Source organism: Paroedura picta, chromosome 1 (genome assembly GCF_049243985.1).
Source record: "Paroedura picta isolate Pp20150507F chromosome 1, Ppicta_v3.0, whole genome shotgun sequence".
Lineage (NCBI taxonomy): Eukaryota > Metazoa > Chordata > Lepidosauria > Squamata > Gekkonidae > Paroedura > Paroedura picta.
Genome location: NC_135369.1, coordinates 140,547,597 through 140,566,424, shown reverse-complemented (window position 1 = coordinate 140,566,424; position 18,828 = coordinate 140,547,597). Strand labels below are relative to the sequence as shown.

Here is an 18,828-nt window from a genome sequence, read left to right as displayed (position 1 = left end):
TATGGTAGGGAACCCAATTATTATGTAATCTGAATATATAAGTCATGAATTATCATGCACACTTGTTTATCTCTGTAAAAACTCTAATTGGAAGTCCTGGAAAACCATATAATTCCTGTAACAAATGCAAAAATAGGAACATTAACAAACTGGAAACCTTTTTCTGCATTTTCAGAAGAAGGGAAAGTATCATTCAAAGCTGTATGTTTTTCTTCTCCAAAGCAGAATAGTTCTTTTTGTGTGTGTGTATTTTTATTGGTAGACTATATTATCCATCTATTTTTAAAGCAATAGAATGTAAATAAGTAAAAGCCAGACAGTTAAGTAATTACTAAACCCCTAGATATGTCTTAGATCAGTGGTTCTCAACCCTGGGGTCCCAACCCCATTTGGGGTCACCTGGACCCTCCTGTGGGGGTCCCCAGGTTGGTTGCTGCCGTGGTGGCAAGCGGCAGCAGGTGGCAGTAGCAGGCAGCAGCAGAGGAGCCATGGCAATGGCCACCTCCACGCTGCGCCAATTGTTGTGCGCCTGCATGCGTGCATGCTGCCCCCGCCGCCGTTGCAGTTGGGGTTGCCGAGTCAGAGCAGCTGAGAACCGCTGCCTTAGATGGTACATTACTGATTCACTGATGAACCAAACATAAAATTAAATATAAGTAAAGTAGCTCAAGGAGGTGGATCCAATTAGCTTTTCTGCAGGTAAAAAGGAAGGAAGGGTCCCTTTTGATCCACCCACCCAAGTGTTTTGTTGGGGATTAGGAGGCCATCATGAGGGGTGTAGCAGGGATAGGAAGTGAGTGATTGTGCATGAAAAGTCTTGCTGGATCCACTGCAATTCCTGTCGAAAAGTATGCAAGCTAGTTCTTCAAACTAGAAGCTGCACTGAAGTAAACAAACTTTAGACTAAGCATTATCTTTCAAAAAAGCCCAATATCAAGGCAAATAACACAGTCACGTAAACTGGAAAATGTATTATCAAAACACATCAAAATTTTAATAACAACTGCAGGGAATGTTAGACAAATGGATAATGGCTCAAGGAGCCTTGTTTAAACAGGCGTTAATGAAATAATCTCTCTGCCGTGGAGACTGCATAATTTAACTCTGAATGGTTTTAGCATATATATTATATCACATTTGTGGCAGTGAAACTTCTGGCACTGATGGGCTGAGATGGAGTGGTGTCTTGGAATATGTAGTTACTCACAGAGGGAAAAGGAAGCAGTCAGTGTGTCAGTATTGAAGAGATGAGGGGTGTGGCTAAAGATGTCGTCCTGAGAGGGTGGCAGGGCATCTGCTCTGCTATCTCTGAAGCCTGACAGGGGTCAATTGTGCAAGCAATTGGCAGAAAAGAGGAGGGGTACGCAAACCCCACCTCACCTTTCTACCCAGGAAGTTCTTGGGGCCGTCTCCAATCCTTTAGGGAGTGTATCTCCCTGGATTATAGGCTGTCAGCGTTCCAGGTCCAGAGGACGACTGCCATTTTCTACCTCGGACTTTCTTTTCTTTCTTTAATCTTAAAGTATCTGCTTCAACCCTACATGATGATTTACTACAAATGAACGCTTTGAACTGAGGGGAGGACATCGGCTGAGTTCCAAAACATCATTTACTGCAAGTATCTCTCGTTTTTTTTTTCTTCGTCTTTCTTCCTGCATCAAAGCCCTTTGTTTCCCCCCTCCTCTTACTCTGCTCTGCCTGAAGCCACCTCGTTAAGAGGCAGGCTAATTCTCCTAACTAAGCAGAAGAAGGACTCAAATCAACTCGAATTAATTGGCAAAAGCTCTTATTGTAATTGTTTTGGTTTTCGAAGATAAGAAGATAAGAGCTGTGAATGGGAAAATCTCACGAGAACTCTGTGCCTTAACTGACTTTAATACGTCACATGCCTGTGCCGGAACATTAGAGGATAAAACAGAGGACCTCTACTGGCCACTTGTAAAATTGTTTGAGGCCGGGTTTTTTAAAAGTCAAAATCATGTCTATGTTAAAAAGATTGGCTCATCTAATAGAGATACAAACCCAAGATTACAAAGTATTCTTAGATGGATTGATCAAAAATATCTCCAAGGAGATTCAAGATGGCAAGGAAGAAGTCTTCAATAGGAATGATGGATTAATAACAGTGACTGATGACAGCTTTAAACAAGGTGGAAAACCAACAGCAGAAGAGAAATCTGAAATTCATATCTTCAAGGAGATCCAAGATGCCAAGGAAGACGTCTTTAACAGGAATAATGCATCAATAACAGTGGCTGATGACAGCTCTAAACAAGGTGGAAAACCAACAGTAGAAGAGAAATCTGAAATTCTGGAGACGGAAAATAGGATGCCGGAGTTCTGCAGCCCAGATAAGGACACCCTTTTTAAAAAGACATACAGCCACCTCAAAGCAACAGTGTACAAAAATCAATCAAAAGAAATATGGATCTGCAGTGAAAGAAACCGATTTAAAGGATCTCTCTGGGGAAAAAATTGTATTGATACTGGAGTCCAGGAGGTGCAACGGCCTCAAGATTTATCGATGCATACTCTGCGGGAAAGAGTACAACTGCACTTTCTACGCCAAAGGCCTATGGGACAGAATATAATTTTACGGGAACGACAAGATGTAGCAAGCCTCGAGATGAGACCCCCTTAAGAAGACCGAAAGCTCATATTGTTTTATGTTTAATGTTATACTGTATTCTATATTTCCATTTTTATGAAAAAGGGGAAGCAGTGTCTCTTTCTCTCTTGTTTTTTTTGTCTCTTTTCTTTTGTAGGCATATAGGTAATATAATCATTAGTGCTGAAAATGTAAAATGGGGTTCTCCCCCCTTATTTTTTCTTTCTTCTATTAGTGTATTGTCCTAGGACTAAAGCCTACACTGACTTGTAGAAAATGTTTAATGTTAAGCTTTCAACTTAAATCTGAAAATATATCTGTTAGGATGGTTCTTAGAATGGGTCAAGCATAAATTGTTTTGTAGATGTATCAGAACCAAGGATAAGGAGAAGCTATAGAAGACTGAAAGCTTATATTGTTTTATGTTTAATGTTAAGCATTTAATCTAAACCTGGAAATCTTATTATTCTCTGTATTAACAACATATACTGTATTCTACATTGCTACTTTTATGAAAAAGGGGAAGCAGTGCCTTTTTTCTCTCTTGTTTCTTTTTCTTAGTAGGCATATAGGTAATATAATCGTTAGCGTTGGAAATATAAAATGGGGCTTTCCCCCCTTATTATTTTTTTTTTATTATTGGTGTATTGTTATAGGGCCAAAGCCCATATTGATCTGTAGAAAATGCAAAGCTCTCAACTTATACCTTTCAGGATGGCTCTTAGAATGGGTCAAGTATAAATGGTTTGTAGATGTATCTGTATTAAGGATAAGGAGAAATTATGAAATCCTTTTGTAATTTTTTTTCTTTGTACATCTTTAAGGCAAAGCCCTACTTTCCTCTCCCTTCATCAGGGTATTGATACAGGGCCAAAACTCATACTGTGCTATAAGAAATGTTTAATGTTAAGCATCTAACTCAAACCTAGAAATATCTGCTAGGATAGCTCTTAGATTGTATAACTTTTCTTTTGTATATCTAAACAGGCCTTTTTTTTTTTTTTAATGTAGTGGAAATGCGGACGGCTCTTAGACTCATGGCTCTTAGAGTTTTGGGCAAAAGTTTATATCACTGTGGAGTCAATGTGGGGTCGTATATTCTCAAATGATGATTATATTTCTATCTTTATGAAAATAAAAAAAATCATTATAAAAAAAAAAAAAAAAAAAAAGTATTGAAGAGATGAAATATGGGGTGGGAGGACTACAAAGAGGTCTTAATTAAGGAACTAAACAAGCATGAACCAGAAATACAAGGAAGTTGAAGGAAAGTTGTGGGCTAAGGACTGCAAAAGAAGAACCTGATGGAAGTATGAGGAGACTTTACCAAGAGGGAAGATATTGCTAGTCTAGAAGAGTCTAGAATTATATGCTAATGTACTAGCCTCCTTGTATTATGGAAAACATAAGCTGCATTATGCCAAACTTAGTGAGGAGGAAATTGGCAAGATCTAAAAATGTGTGTAGGTGGCTTAACTGAAATATTGTAACTAATTGTGAGGAATAATGTAGATTTTTGTTTCTTGCTCCTTATAGAGAGAGATTTTTTTAAAGCTTGTCTGAATTCACTTATCATGACAGAATATGGGTAAAACTGATGCCTTGAAATGCGATATATTGTAAGTGTTTTTAAAAGAGCCAAATTGAATAGTCTTAGTCTCCAAGGAGGCATCTCTTCAAATGAATTACTATGGATATGATTAATGTGGGTAGCCATGGTGGTCTAAAGCAGCAGAATAAAGTTTGAGTCCAATGGGAGATAACTCTACACAGCCAATTGCCTGGCTTTAAAGAAGTTGCTGTAAAGATGTATCCATGCTTGAGAAGAGACAGATAATGGCAGGGTCTCATTTAATTACTCCCAGCAATCTACAATTAAGCATGCAACTGTCCACTAATCTCCAATTTTGACATATTTATTTCCTTCACCTGGAATTAAACCCAAACAAATGGCAACCTTATAAACCAAACTTGTTATTCCTCTTTGGTCCTTGAATATGTTAAACATCTTAATTATTCTGTATGCGCACGTTGCTGCTGAAGCCGCCAAAGTTGGGGTCACAGAGCAGGTAAGGTTGAGAACCGCTGTTCTAGGTCTTAAAAGTGCCACTGGACTCAAACTTTGTTCTACAGATAGGATTATCATAGTTGCAAGCAAATAAATAAGCATTAATATCCAAGAGAAAATGTTATTTTTAAAGTACATTTTTAGATAAACTTCAGTGGACAGTTAAAGATCAGTTTCCATAAATTGCACAAAAGTATTGTTTATTTCACAGAATTTCTTCACAAATCTGATTTTTTACGCCTTATTAATCTACATAATCTTCCCAACCTTCCTTGCTCTGGACCAAAAAGGAAAGTGGTTTAGGTAATGACTGAAGAAAACTGGGTTATGTAAGACTGATGCAACTTTTTATCAGGAACATACCATAACAACAGCAACAGAAAACCTCAGAGATCATGAGTAAAGAGGTCCTTTCAGGTCCTCTTAGTGAATTTTTACCCCAATGAAAAATATTTAGTAGACTGAGCCTGATATCTTCACTATAACACATAGCTATTGAGGTAGAGTGTTTAAAGCAGGGGTAGTCAAACTGCGGCCCTCCTGATGTCCATGGACTACAATTCCCAGGAGCCCCTGCCAGCATTTGCACAGAAAGTGGCATTTGCTGGCAGGGGCTCCTGGGAATTGTAGTCCATGGATATCTGGAGGGCCGCAGTTTGACTACCCCTGGGTTAAAGTATTGGACTAGGATGAGGGAGACCCAGGTCCCAATTCCCACTCTGCCATAAAAGCCCTCTGGGCCAGTCTGTCACAAACAGCTTAACCAACTTCATAGGGATGATGTGAGGATAAAGTGGTAGAGAGAAGGACATTAGCTACTTTTGGTCCTAGCTGGAGAGAATGACTGGGTATAAATGGAGTAAATAAAACATAGCCACAGTTTTTGATATTAAAAACAGCATAAATATAACACTCTCTCAGCTATGGGAACGAGCTGGCACTGAAATCCTGGCAAAAGGATTTTCTATCTGAACTCATTAAAACTTTCTCTCTAGTTTATAAAAGTGTTAGGTTATATATATGATTAATAATTTAATAGCCTATTGCATTGTATATACAATCTACCACCACTTTATGGTGTGTTGTTATAGTAGGTAGAAGTCACAGGAATATCAAGTTGCTCAATACACAAAACTTGAGACTCATGGAGCAGAATCTACATCAGCCTTTTATAACTTTTTGAATCTTAGGAACCCCTGAGGAATGTTTTAGACTGTTAGGAGGCCATGTCCCCTACCACATCACAGAAAGTGACATGTTTAGTGGGCACACCCATTCCTGCATCACTAGAAGTGACGTTTTGGCAACACCTCTCCCACACCACTGGAAATGATGTCAGGTAGCCACTCCCCTTCCCCTGTTAGGTGACCTGAAGAGACATAGCTCTTTATTTTGTTCAACGTGAGACCTGTGCTTGTTTTCTTCTGCACAAACATTCAATCCTCGGGTGAACTTTGGACAGGCACCTGCAGATTTCATCCTCAACTGAGAGTAAATTATCTCTTTCCTTGTTCTTGATGCTTGTTAAGCAGGAAAAAGCTTGCTCACATAAGTAGCATGTCGAAAACCTCAGCAAAATGTTTAAGGTCTTCCAATGAATGGAGGAATACTGTTCTTTCACAAAAATCCAGAATTTGTCCATGGGCAGATCACTGAATTTCAATTGTGCCATTCAACTGCAGATCCCAAAGTCTTCCTTTAAACTGAAGTTCTCTGGTGCAGGAGAACATTCCCTGACTCAGGTACAGATTCACATTGAAAGAGAGGGAAAGTACTGTTCAATTTTGTTCTGCAGAACTTTCAGGTGGTTTTCAATTCCTGGTCTCCTTACCTCAGTCCAAGCAGCTGTGGGAATGTTTCAATGTTCCTTTTGGTAATATGACTTCTCCAGACTTTGTTTTCTTTTAAATGTCAGAATTTTATCACTTGAGGTTAGAACATGCTCCCCAACACCTTGCAAAGACTATGGAGGCTAGACTCTGGCATTGTACCTCACTGTGTTCCCTGTCCACTCCAGGTGCCATCCACTTATCTCAGGAGTTCCCAAACCTGGATCTGGCAACCCTATACCTCCACCCCCCACCAGAGTTTTTTTGGGGGGGATTTGAAAACCCTAGGGGGTAGTGTTGCCTGATTCAGGCTGGAAAACTCCCCAAGATTTGGGGATGAAGCCTGGAGAGAACAGGAACCTCAGTGGGGTACAGTGCCATAGAATCCAACCTTCAAAAGCTCCACCCACCGCTCAAGCCCCAGAGCTGCCTAGGGGCCTGACCCAGACTCAACTTTGGCCACCGTAGGGTCCACTCAGTGGACAACATACAGGGCACTTATGACCTAGCGGTAGCCCAGAATAGAACTCTGTGTAACTGGTTGACATCGAAGAAGGGGACAGAGGATCTGAAGAAGCAAGAACTGGACATTTTCAAATAGGAATTAACTGTATGTTGCTGGTTTTATGCATTGACTTAACTGTTGAATAATTCTAAAAATTTTACATTAAAAAGAAGTACTCATGAGGCAGGATAGCTATCTCTTATTATTTTGCATGTCTTTTTAATGCAAACTAAATATTTAGATTAATTGTTCTTCAGTAAATACAGTGAACAGATTATAATAAATTTGTAATTGTCAGTGCTTTATTATGTCTATTATTATGGTGACAGAAATACAGTTCAAGCACATGCAATCCTTTTTGATCTCAATTTGCAATTCTGAATAGATGTGCTGATCCTGAATGCTCAGGGAATAATGAAATGTCTGTCTGGCAGCTTTTCAGAATATCCAAGTAAGATCACTGTGCTCTGCTCAGTTCAATTCCCTCATTAAAAACAGCTGAGAATATATGGGATATTGAAGTCAGTGCGCCTGTTTGGGGTTGCGGGACAGTGCCACCAAACAACCAGCTACCCTCCCTAGTGTCAAGACTCTGTTCTCAAGTTCACATGTTTTTCTCTTGAGCTGGGTTTCTATTCTGTATTGACCTGTTATTTGATCTATTTCTTTGGTTCTGTCATGTGATTTTTATTGGTCATGCTGACCCCAATTAGCTTTGTAGTAATTTCTCACAGGGCTTCCCTGTTATCTCCCTGCGTTGGCCTTGAGTATCTGGAGTAATTGTTTTGAAATGTTGTGTAGACTTGCAGCACGTTCCTTGTTTTTAGAATGAGAACACAGTTAATGTTTTTTTGCACCTGGTCTTTGTATGCCAAGATTTGATGGAGGGGAGAAGCAATTGTGGGCAGCCTTATAGGTTTGCTGGCTTTGCTGAAATTCAGTTTCAGCAAGGAAACTCCTTGCACATATTCATTTATTTCTACAATAAAGAGATTTCCTTTTGTATCAAAGAGTCTGCTTACTGGAAATCTGAAGGGGTTTTGACACCTATCTGGAACACCTCCTGAAGAAACAGGTACATGACCACACAGATGATCACACAAAGAAAGCAAAGCATATCTCCTTAGAAGCCCAGACAGAGCAATACAAGGGGTCTGACTCACTATAGTCTGGATGGCAAGGGAGAGTTATCTCAAAAGCCAGTGACCACTATGACTATTTACGCACTGGAGGTTTCATGCTGGGCTGCAGGCTGGAGTTTTAGTCATGGCAGGTTGCCCCACCTCTTCCTGCACCCACACGGGGGAGCATTTGGCCTGGTGCACCTGATCCGCCCCCAATTTGTGCTCCTGCATGGGAGCTGGGACAGTGAAGTTCCCAGTGTGTAAACGATCTATGACAGCCATGTTCATTGTCCTCCCATAAATACCTGAACAAGAAAGTTCTTTCTCAGGGAGTGTCTCATTGCAAATCCTGTGTATTAGTGGATTAACATTACAGTTTCAAGAATAAAAAATGCCATTTTAGAACTCTACTTAATACTGTTATCAAACTTTCCTTGCCATTAAAAAGCACCTTCTATATGTAGCCCATTTAAAAGTAATCTAAGAGTTTTCAAAAAGTTTTTGAATTTATTTAATTTTTTTAAAGATCACTTTTACAACTGAGTGACAACATTTTGTGAAGCTGAATGGTTTGTTCTGGCACAATTACCTCCCTCCCATGCCTCATCAGTCCTTACCCAAATACGTTTTCCAGAGTTTTCAATGTTAGCTCACCTCTATTTCCGGCTTGCTTATTCATCAAAGAACCAGTTTCAGAGTGAAATGAAAATCAAAAGAGAAATTTTCATCCCAGAACTCAAAAGCATCTATAGTATTTGTAACTTTAAAAGCCTTCTTTGTCACAGGAAGAATAAAATGCAAAGTGCTGGCATAAGAATGTGTTCTGCTGTTGTTTAATCCTCTGGTCAACTGCCCAGAAAGAAATCAGTTAGCAATCTACAGAAAAAAAATGTTTTGTTTCCTTGCAGACCCTCTGAGATAAGCCTTATCTATGAACCTAAATATATTCACCAGTAGTAATGAGAAAACTCCAATTTATTTTATTGCCACTGGATCACTGCCTACTATGATAAAGTGGTCTGTGAAGCTGTGATAAAATACAGAAACAGGGTCACCAGTCATTTTCATAACAGAATTTATAACATTATAATATTACAGAAAAAACAAGTTACTAGGCAAATTAGAGGGCTTTAAAACAAAACAATACTTTTAAATAATTTTAACTGTGTATTTGGTATCATGTAACCCAGAGTTTAGCAATAATCACAGGCTCTCCTGCCTTTATAATCACTGACGGCAGGATCCCTATATCATTGCATATCTCTTGTTTGACAGGCAGCTGGCTTTGCTCATCCTTCGCCATTCCCTGAACAAAGTAGGCTTTCCAAAATTCCTTAAAGGTCATGCTGGACAAGCAAACCACCTAAGAAGGGGGAGACTATACCAGTGAAAGAAATGAGACGTAGTTCTACTGAAATGAATGTTTACCCCCAGGTACAAAAATATAGCTTCCCTTCAATCCCTTGGTAGCCAAGTACAGGTGTTACCGACAGGGGGGAGGGGGGCCCATTAAAAAAAAAATGCAACCAGAATTTTGAACCGTAGCACCAAAACTCAGATCTCCAGTGTTAGACTGAATTCTCAGTCTAGTAATTCTGAAGACGCCTTTCAGTTGAACATTCAGTCTTAAAAGAAGCCGCCTTACTGACTGCTTTCTATGCCTTCACTCAGCCTTGTAGCTAAATTCCCTCCGGTCTCAGCTACACAGACCTCGGACAGCCGTTCTGCTGCTCTTTCTGCCTTCCCGCTGAGGCTCTTATGCTTGATTAGCAGCCTTATTTAGTAATTAAGAGGCAGCTCGCCATCAACTGGGGGGGGGGGGAGCGGTCGCAACCATTGCTGGGAAGAGGAGAGATGCGCCCATCGCATGAAATATAACTAAACACACTTGTAGTTGGTAAAGGCCACAGCTTTTATTACACAATGAGCGAAGGCAAACAACCACCTGGGACATATCCAATGGTCCGCTCCCCTCCCAACTAGCAGCTCGATGGCTACATAATATGGGAGGGGCATATGCCAATAAAGGTACTCTGAATCTGAATATGAGAGGGGGAAACCCCTCTTGCAGGCCCACCTGTGGGGTATCAAGCGACATGCCTGTCAAGCTCCCCCTCTCCATCAGGCCTGCTGGACCACTGGGAAGGTGAACCATAGGAGAAGTCCACGGGTGTCAGCCTCAATTGGGGTCCTTCCTAATCACCTCACCACATGCAACAGCTGCCTTCCCATCCTGGAAGATGCTGCTGCTCTGGCACATGCACAGTCTCATAAGGAGGCTCCCGTGACTAGGCAAAGCCCGGCCCACCAGCATGGGCTCAGCCCCAAAGGATCCGGCCCTTAAGTGTTAAAACCTGCCATAGAGCGGAGGTCAAGCTCATGCATGGCCTCCTCTCCCGCCATCGCTCATACCACATGCAGCCCCTTCAATGCACCTCGCAGGTCTCTCAACCGAATGTCCATGCCCCACTCTGACAGATGGACACCATCAGATCTATACAGTGTCTCTAGCCAGAAAACAATGTCTGGATGGCTAAGCATGGTGCAGCGATTAGTCACAGAAGACTTCGCAATGTTCTTGCATACCTTGTGTGGTGCCAGATCGACCTTCCGGGGCTCAGAAGCCCCCCTCCAAGAACGACATTCCAGTAACTCAGACCAGAAGATAAAGGCCCCGGGGCAGCACTGCTGGACAACAAGCAGGTCCCACATGATTGACAGCGACAAGTTCAAACCCGAAGTGACTATCAAGTCGTTTCCTTCCAGCTGAATAACGATGACAGCTAGCTCTCTGAACTTCTGCACGAGCAGGTCAATCGCAGGTAAAAGAGCTAGCCACCGCATCCCTCGAATCCCATGCCATTGTAAGTTTAACCCTGTCCCCAGCCCCAGGTGACAGCCTCATCCAGATTCTGTCGCATAGCGTGTGGCCCAGAAGACAATGCTGTGCCCCACCACGAAGACTAAATGTGGGTGATGAACTGTACCTGCTGAAATAGAGTCAAAGACCAGATGAGGATGTACATTAGAGCGCCCGTGACTAAGTGCTCGAATGCTGCCCTGATCCATGCCTTCCATGGCTTCCTGGGTGGCGGCCCCAATGCAGAATGAATGTGGGTTGAACCCGCCAGGAGGCAAGACCAGCTGCACAACGGAGCTGCACATGGCAGCAGAAAACTGAAACCTGGACCGGTTAGAGCCATCCTCATGAATGGGCAGGTGTGGGTGGCCGGAGCTGTAAAAAGGCTTCCAAAAGCCGCACAGGGCAAGCAGGACACCCATTCCTGGGCTGGAAAACCACCAGGGTACCCTTGCCCCACTGATCCATCTTGGATTTACGCAAGCAGACCAGAAACCCTGCGCCAGTGCGATGAACATTGCTGAGTCGAAGCGCCCGATTCCCCCTGTCATGACGGGACGAAGGCACTAGCTCGCAACAGCGGAAGGGCCCAAAAAATGCCAGCACAAAGGGTGTCTGGAAGAGGACAGCCTCAAATGGAGAGGAACATACCTGCAAAAGTAGTTTACCCAACAAGCGATAAGAAACTGGCTGCCTCGAGTCCCTGCAACCCTCCAAAATCTTTCAGAGCAGGAAGGAGGAACGTGGGTCCCACCAGTCACGCAATTTGCAATAACATGAGATGGCTGCCAAATGCACATTCATGGTTCAGGCTGCCAAACCCCCAGCCCGCAGGTGTGATTGATAGCGCAGCACACTTTCTTCAGACAGAGGTATTCCAACAGGAAGCCCCCAGGAACTAGAAAAATCCAAATACCGCTGGATTGCAGCCTCATAAGCTCGCATTGTGGAAGGTGCTAAAAAATCGGATAGGCCCACTAAAATAAGCCCCCTCCAAGGGCTGAGGCCCTGCAGGGGGCGGGCTGCCCTTACTAAGCGGCCCTGCTGCAAAGCAGCCTCAGTGGGCGGAGCCTGGAGAATGGCATGGCGGGGGTCGGATGGCTTTTCCGTGAGCAGACTGGAGGTAAGATGGTGTGTTGATGAGGAGCCAGATTGCCCACGGAATTCTCTTTAGGTGGGGGTTGCCTTCATGTGCCGGGCATTACCTGGAGGGTGTCTCAAGTGCCCAATATACGTCCTGTGGAATTAGCTATCCTGAAAAGATTTGTTCCTCCAGCTAGAGAACATCCAAAGGGGGGGTGGGGGGTGGGATCACACTTTCGGCGGGACAGCTGCACTTCTACAGAATACCATGTTTCTCCCATAAGGCAGTATGAGGTATATAAATAAGGAAATGGGTGTTCTGTCAGTTACATAGCTATTGTTGAAGGAATGATGATGTGTGGAAAACTTTTCTAAAAGAAAAACATTGGGATCTCTGCTTTCTTGAGGTGAACTTTTGAATTACACAGAAGTGATCACCATCAGGAGCATACTTGTTATTAGAAGTATAGAAACTAACAGTGCAGTCTGTAGTATCGTGAACACAGGACACCTCAGCTTGGCTGCAGTCTGACAAAGGGGTTTTATTCAGCTCTCTGGCCCAGTCTCTCTCTGGCTGGGCCTTCTTGCAGTCAGCCTTCCATGATAGTTTACTCATCTCCAAACTGCTCTACAGGAGCCTTGCAGGGCCCAAAACTCTAAGACCTGCAAAGCACTAACTTGCCCCCTAGAGGCTACTTGTACACATTACAATACAGTCCTAATTTTATTTTCTGAGGAGTAAGCCCTGCTGAATAGACTGGTTTAAGATTGTTCTACAGAAATGCCAAAGAAACAGGAAGCATTTAATACAGTTGTTTGCCCAGTGGTCTTCATCGGTTATTGCAGCACCAAGACTACCACAGCTAAACTACAGACATTGTAAGGTTTTGCAGATTATTAAATGTTTTAAATGTTCTGGGCCCGGGGTCAGGAACAACTGATGCACTTTCAGTATTTCTTCTAGCTGCAGTCCTTTCTGCTTTCTCTATTGATTTGTGTAGATAAAATGGTGTGCCCGGCTTGTCAGAATAATCAGTGACCATGTGGTGAGTTCATGTGTCTCAGTCATACCTTCCCTATTTAGTACCACTGGTTTGAATATCAACAGGTTTGGTTTTCCCTGCCATACTTTCCCCTAGCTTTAGTTCAGCTGTCTTTAATTGCTTCTGCCCTCTTTTTGCTTCCTTGTGTAGAATATTGCTAGATATTGCTTAACCAGCATCCCGTGCCATGCTCTGTACAAAGCAGATACTGATTTATAAGTTATCTTTTAGACTTATACAGTCTTGAGTGTTGAAAGGCAGAGAATCAGGGCCATGTCCTCATTCACAGTACAGAAATGAATGTGAATCTCTGGGCAAAGCCCTGTAGAACTGATTGCAATTCAAAAGAATTCAGTCTAGTTGAGAGCCAGCATAATGGTTAAAGAGCGAAGGGCTCTAATCTGGAGAAGCGGATTTGATTCTCCACTCCTCAGCTGGGTGAACCTGGTCCAGTCACAGTTCTCTGAGAGTAGTTTCCACATAAAAGTTCTCTTAGAGTTCTCTCATTCCACCTAAATGTGGGTTTTGATTCGGGGTTTCTCATATGATGCTTCACATTACTATCGGCATACAGATATTTGTTACTTTTTTTGAACAAATTTTTATTTGGATTTTTTGTTTGACAGTATTATATAAGCTTCAAATATTACATAATTTTTACATCTGCTGAGATACAATATTCAGATAAACCAACCAACGTATTTAGAACATAGTAGTCACATTATGATGGGTATAAAAAGCTTATTAATGGGGAAAGGTAGATCATTGTTTCTGGATAAAAGTCTCTATAGTTTCTCTTGTTTCCAGTATTGCATGTATTTGTTTTCTTTTAATGTAGTCCGGTTGGGGTCCCTTTTTCAACTGTTCAGGATTTTCATTGTAGCCTTATGGGGGAATGATATCCATGTCCATAAAACAGGGGTAGTCAACCTGTGGTCCTCCAGATGTCCATGGACTACAATTCCCATGAGCCCCTGCCAGCGTTTGCTGGCAGGGGCTCATGGGAATTGTAGTCCGTGGACATCTGGAGGACCACAGGTTGACTACCCCTGCCATAAAAGATTCTTTACCGACTTGGCTTGACTCTTTGTTTGCAGTAGAATCGTCAAGGTCGTTGAATAAGGTGCCTGCCATATCTAGAGAGAGAAGGACAAGCTGGAATCAATTTGTTCAGGGATCCAGGGAGAAGAGAGAGCAAGAATGAGAGGGTAGGCGGTGAAAAGGGCAGTCGAGCTGGCCGGCTGTTTACTGTGCCATCAAACACAAAACTGTACCAGTCTCATTATAGGTATTTATTTATTTATTTATTTATTTGTCCACTTCTCTTTTTTAATACAGAATGATAGAGCATGGACAAATTAATTATATACTATTTGTTCCTATACTCTTCGCCCTTAAGTTAATTCAAAATTTATGAGGTCTCTATGCTCTTACAGAGCTTTTGCCTAGATATAAATTATTTTGCACTGTTGCAATTATCAGTTTACTGTTATTATTGTTGTTGTTAGGTACGAAGTTGTGTCCGACCCATTGCGACCCCATGAACAATGATCCTCCAAGCCTTCCTGTCCTCTACCATTCCCCGGAGTCCATTTAAGCTTGCACCCACTGCTTCAGTGACTCCATCCAGCCACCTCATTCTCTGTCGCCCCTTCTTCTTTTGCCCTCAATCACTCCCAGCATTAGGCTCTTCTCCAGGGAGTCCTTCCTTCTCATGAGGTGGCCAAAGTATTTGAGTTTCATCTTCAGGATCTGGCCTTCTAAGGGGCAGTCAGGGCTGATCTCCTCTAGGACTGACCGGTTTGTTCGCCTTGCAGTCCAAGGGACTCGCAAGAGTCTTCTCCAGCACAGAGTTCAAAAGCCTCAATTCTTTGACGCTCGGCCTTCCTTATGGTCCAACTTTCACAGCCATACATTGCAACTGGGAATACCATAGCCTTGACTAGACACACTTTTGTTGGCAGGGTGATGTCTCTGCTTTTTAGGATGCTGTCTAGATTTGCCATAGCTTTCCTCCCCAGGAGCAAGCATCTTTGAATTTCTTTGCTGTAGTCCCCATCTGCAGTGATCTTGGAGCCCAGGAAAATAAAATCTGTCGCTACCTCCATTTCTTCTCCATCTATTTGCCAGGAATTGAGAGGGTCGGATGCCATGATCTTCGTTTTCTTGATGTTGAGTTTCAAACCAATTTTTAGCACTCTCCTCCTTCACCTGCATCAAGAGGCTCTTTAGTTCCTCTTTGCTTTCTGCCATTAGAGTGGTATCATCTGTATATCTGAGGTTGTTGATATTTCTCCCTGCAATCTTGATCCCAATTTGTGACTCCTCTAACCCCGCCTTTCTCATGATGTGCTCCGCATGTTAATTGTATCCTTCCCTGTTTTCTGTAAACCGCCCTGAGCCCTCGGGGAGGGCGGTACCTAAATATAATGATAAATAATAAATAAATAAATAAATAAATAAATAAAAACACAAGTTAAATAGGCAAGGCAACAGTATACAGCCTTGTTGATCTCCTTTCTCAATTTTGAACAAATCAGTGATTCCATGTTCGGTTCTCACTGTTGCTTCTTGACCTGCATATAGGTTTCTCAAGAGACAAATAAGATGCTCTGGTATTCCCATCTCTTTAAGAACTTGGCACAATTTGTTGTGCTGCACACAATCAAATAACCTTTATTATTACGGTTATTTATACATTATGGATTGTTTTATGTATTGTTTACACGTTTTTATGTAAACCACCCTGAGCCTCCGGGGAGGGCGATAAATAAATAAGCAAACAAATAAGCAAATAAACAAACAAATATTTTCCCTTGTATTCCAATAAACATTTCCAACATTCTAAAAACTTTTCTGAAGATTCTCTGTGTAGTAGGCTTCTCAGCTTAGCCACTGAGACAAGGTCCTCCAGCTTATTACTCCGAACCTCTATTTCTGGTAATGGCAGTTGCCTCCTTTTCTGTTCCACCACTAGCCTAGCCGCTGCTGTTGTGTGGAAGAACAGTTCTTTTAACTGTTTTGGCATCTTCAGGGGTGAAAATCACAGATGCATGAATTTGTCCTGCATTTGGGAATTTATATTCCACTAGCAAAAAGCCCATTGTAATTAAAAATACAATGTGTGCTAGACTTCCCTCCTCCCACCCCGCCACGGGCAGGCCTGTTAAGGCCTGGAGAGGCTGCGATGGGCCTTTTTGGGGTGAGGGAAGTGCTGGCATGGATCGCAGCCTTCTCTTTCCCCCCTCATACTGGTGAGACCAGGGTTCGTCCCCCTTCCCTCCCAGGGCCTGGTTGCTGGCTGGACAACCCTTCTGGAGGCCAGCCCTCCCCTCTCTTCCCAGCTTGCACTCACTGGCTGCCATCTCTCTCAGTCAGTTGAGTAGAGCGGGCTGGCAGTGGACAGGGATGTGGCAGGGCAGCCTACCTGATTGGCCATTCATTGGATGGATGGCAAATCAAGTATGCTATGAGTCCCAATCGTCCTACCACCCCTTTTCCATTTTATTTATGGTACAGATGATGTTCTGCATCTGGGTATGGATCTCAGCCCAGAATTTTTTAATTTTCTCACAGGACCACAGGACCACAGGACATGTGATAGAAGGATCCTATTGCCTTTTTGCACCTCCAGCACTGTTTGGGAGATTTTTCTTATGATCTTTGGGGTGATAAATACAATTGTTCAGTCACTGTTGGCATGCCATCTGTCAGGCTAGCCGTTCTTTATTTTATTTTTTAACCTGACAATATAAGGTAAAGTCAGGAAGAAAGAAGGGAGGGGTTGTTTGTTGGAAGAATACATACTAATAATCTAAAGTGGGGTTTTTATGTCTCCTGTATTTTTATATTGATCCATTTCTTACAGTAATGAAACTGATGTTGGGGAAGATCCTTTTATTTCTGTAAGTTTCTGCTTTTCATGCCACTATCCATTTTAAGGAATTTTCTATTATTAGAAAAATCACATGCTGTCCAGTTGTTCTATAATCTTACAGATGAGAGATTTTCTGAGACCCTGATGAAGAAGCTGGAGCAGAACTGTATTTTTGTTTTCTATATATAGTATTTGAAGTTTCAGCCTTTTAGTGTATCTCGCCAATAGTTAACTGTAAAAAATTACTGTAATGCTGGCCACTGCTTCTCTGAGGCCTGGTGTTGTAGTAGTGACTGCTGTGCTGCTACTGCCACTATGCTGGCAGAAAGGGATAGAGATGGCCAGTGTGGTTTTTGCAGTTATGACCTTCCAGTCACCTGCAATCTGCTGCTTGGGTTCTTCTTCCTGTAACCTTAAAAGGCTAATCACCATTTGAAATGGGGAGGGGGTAGAGAAAGAATGAGCATGGGACATGAAGTTACCATGGCACTGTGTAGTTTTCCACTTACTGCAATTTCCACTCACTCCAGGCAGGAAAGCCAGTGGCAAATTACTGGCTGCGATAGCTCATGAACTGAGAAATTGTATAGCTTAAAAATAGTGTTTGTATGTAATTGAGGTCTTTTTACTTTTATTATCCAAACATACTTGCTTCCGTAGAGTACTTAAGAGTTGAATGGAATATGTTGGTTTCTCTTTCCACTGTGAACTTCATCATCATTATAATATAAAATATAAAATTCTGCTAAGTGCATAAAAGCAAGTAGCTAGATAACCATTCAGTGGAGGCTGGTCCACAAGGGCTGGTGGGGCATTGACCCAACAAATTAGGTTAACTTCAGCCTCCCTGCCTATCCCCTTACTCTCCTTACAAGTTTGTCTCTATTTAACACACTACTGTAAAAAAAGGCCCTTCCTATGAAAGCAGGAGGGCTCCCCTGCCTTAAGCCATGCCTATCCACATCAGTATATTAGTTCATTTGATAGGGGAACTAGTCCTTATGGCTCCCTCTAAGTCCTTTATTGGTCTGTGAATCTATAAGAACCTATTGATGAGTATTGTCAATCTGTCTTCTTTCTCAGGGGGCAGGAAGATAAGGCCAAAGTGACTAAACAGGGTCTCATATAGATAAAGAAATGTCATAATGTGGCAAAATTGACAAAGATTTTTGCACTGTCTTTAAAAGCCTGCATCGTGCCCCTGTTCAGAATCAGACCCGTGGAGTAGAGTGAATCCAGGGTGTTGTGTATGTGTTTGGCACATGGATATTTGGACTTGCCTCTTAAAAAGGAAGGTGTTCACTTTTAGTAAGAAGGGAAACCCAGGAAAGGCAAATTCTTGCAGATATGTATCCCACACTGAAAATTTACAGCAAAGGCAGTATGAAAAAAGAAACCTCTTTCTTAGTATGAGGAGGGAAATATTGACAGGCAGGAGGGCATGACCGGCCCCAAAGAAGACGCTTACTACCTTTATTGATTTGGCATAACCAGCCACAGTTTTAATAACAAAAACCTGGAGTGTTCGCTTGACATAGGGGAAAGTCTGTCTTGTGGTCAACCGACCACACACCCGCCAGCTATTCCTAGTGGCCATACCAGGAATCTCCTCCCTTCTCCCACCCGGGAGCAAGGGCTCCTTGGCCACTAGGATCCCTACTTGGGAAGTGCCCCACCCAAAGTACCACAGGGTTGCACACCTCCTTTAGTCCAACTTCGGGCCACCCAGCTGCGTGAATCCCTGGCCTTATGCCAAAGAGTTAGGTCCCTCATGCCCAGCCACCTCTTAGGAGTTGGGCTTGGGAGTCCATCCGCAAGCCATACTCCCCCA

General features: G+C 42.5%; 1 protein-coding gene across 2 annotated transcripts in view; it reads left to right on the top strand.

Annotated features, from left to right (window-relative positions):
• The window catches only part of MEI4 (meiotic double-stranded break formation protein 4), a 145,403-nt gene that overhangs the window by 46,880 nt on the left and 79,695 nt on the right, over positions 1-18,828 (top strand). The window contains exon 1 of one of the 2 annotated variants that reach the window (XM_077306289.1): positions 11,987-12,117. The exons of the other annotated variant lie outside the window; for it this stretch is intronic. Coding sequence (XP_077162404.1) covers positions 12,078-12,117 — 40 coding nt within the window. The 5' untranslated portion in view covers positions 11,987-12,077. Of the gene's footprint in view, positions 1-11,986; positions 12,118-18,828 lie in introns of those variants that run through there. 2 annotated transcript variants of the gene reach the window in all.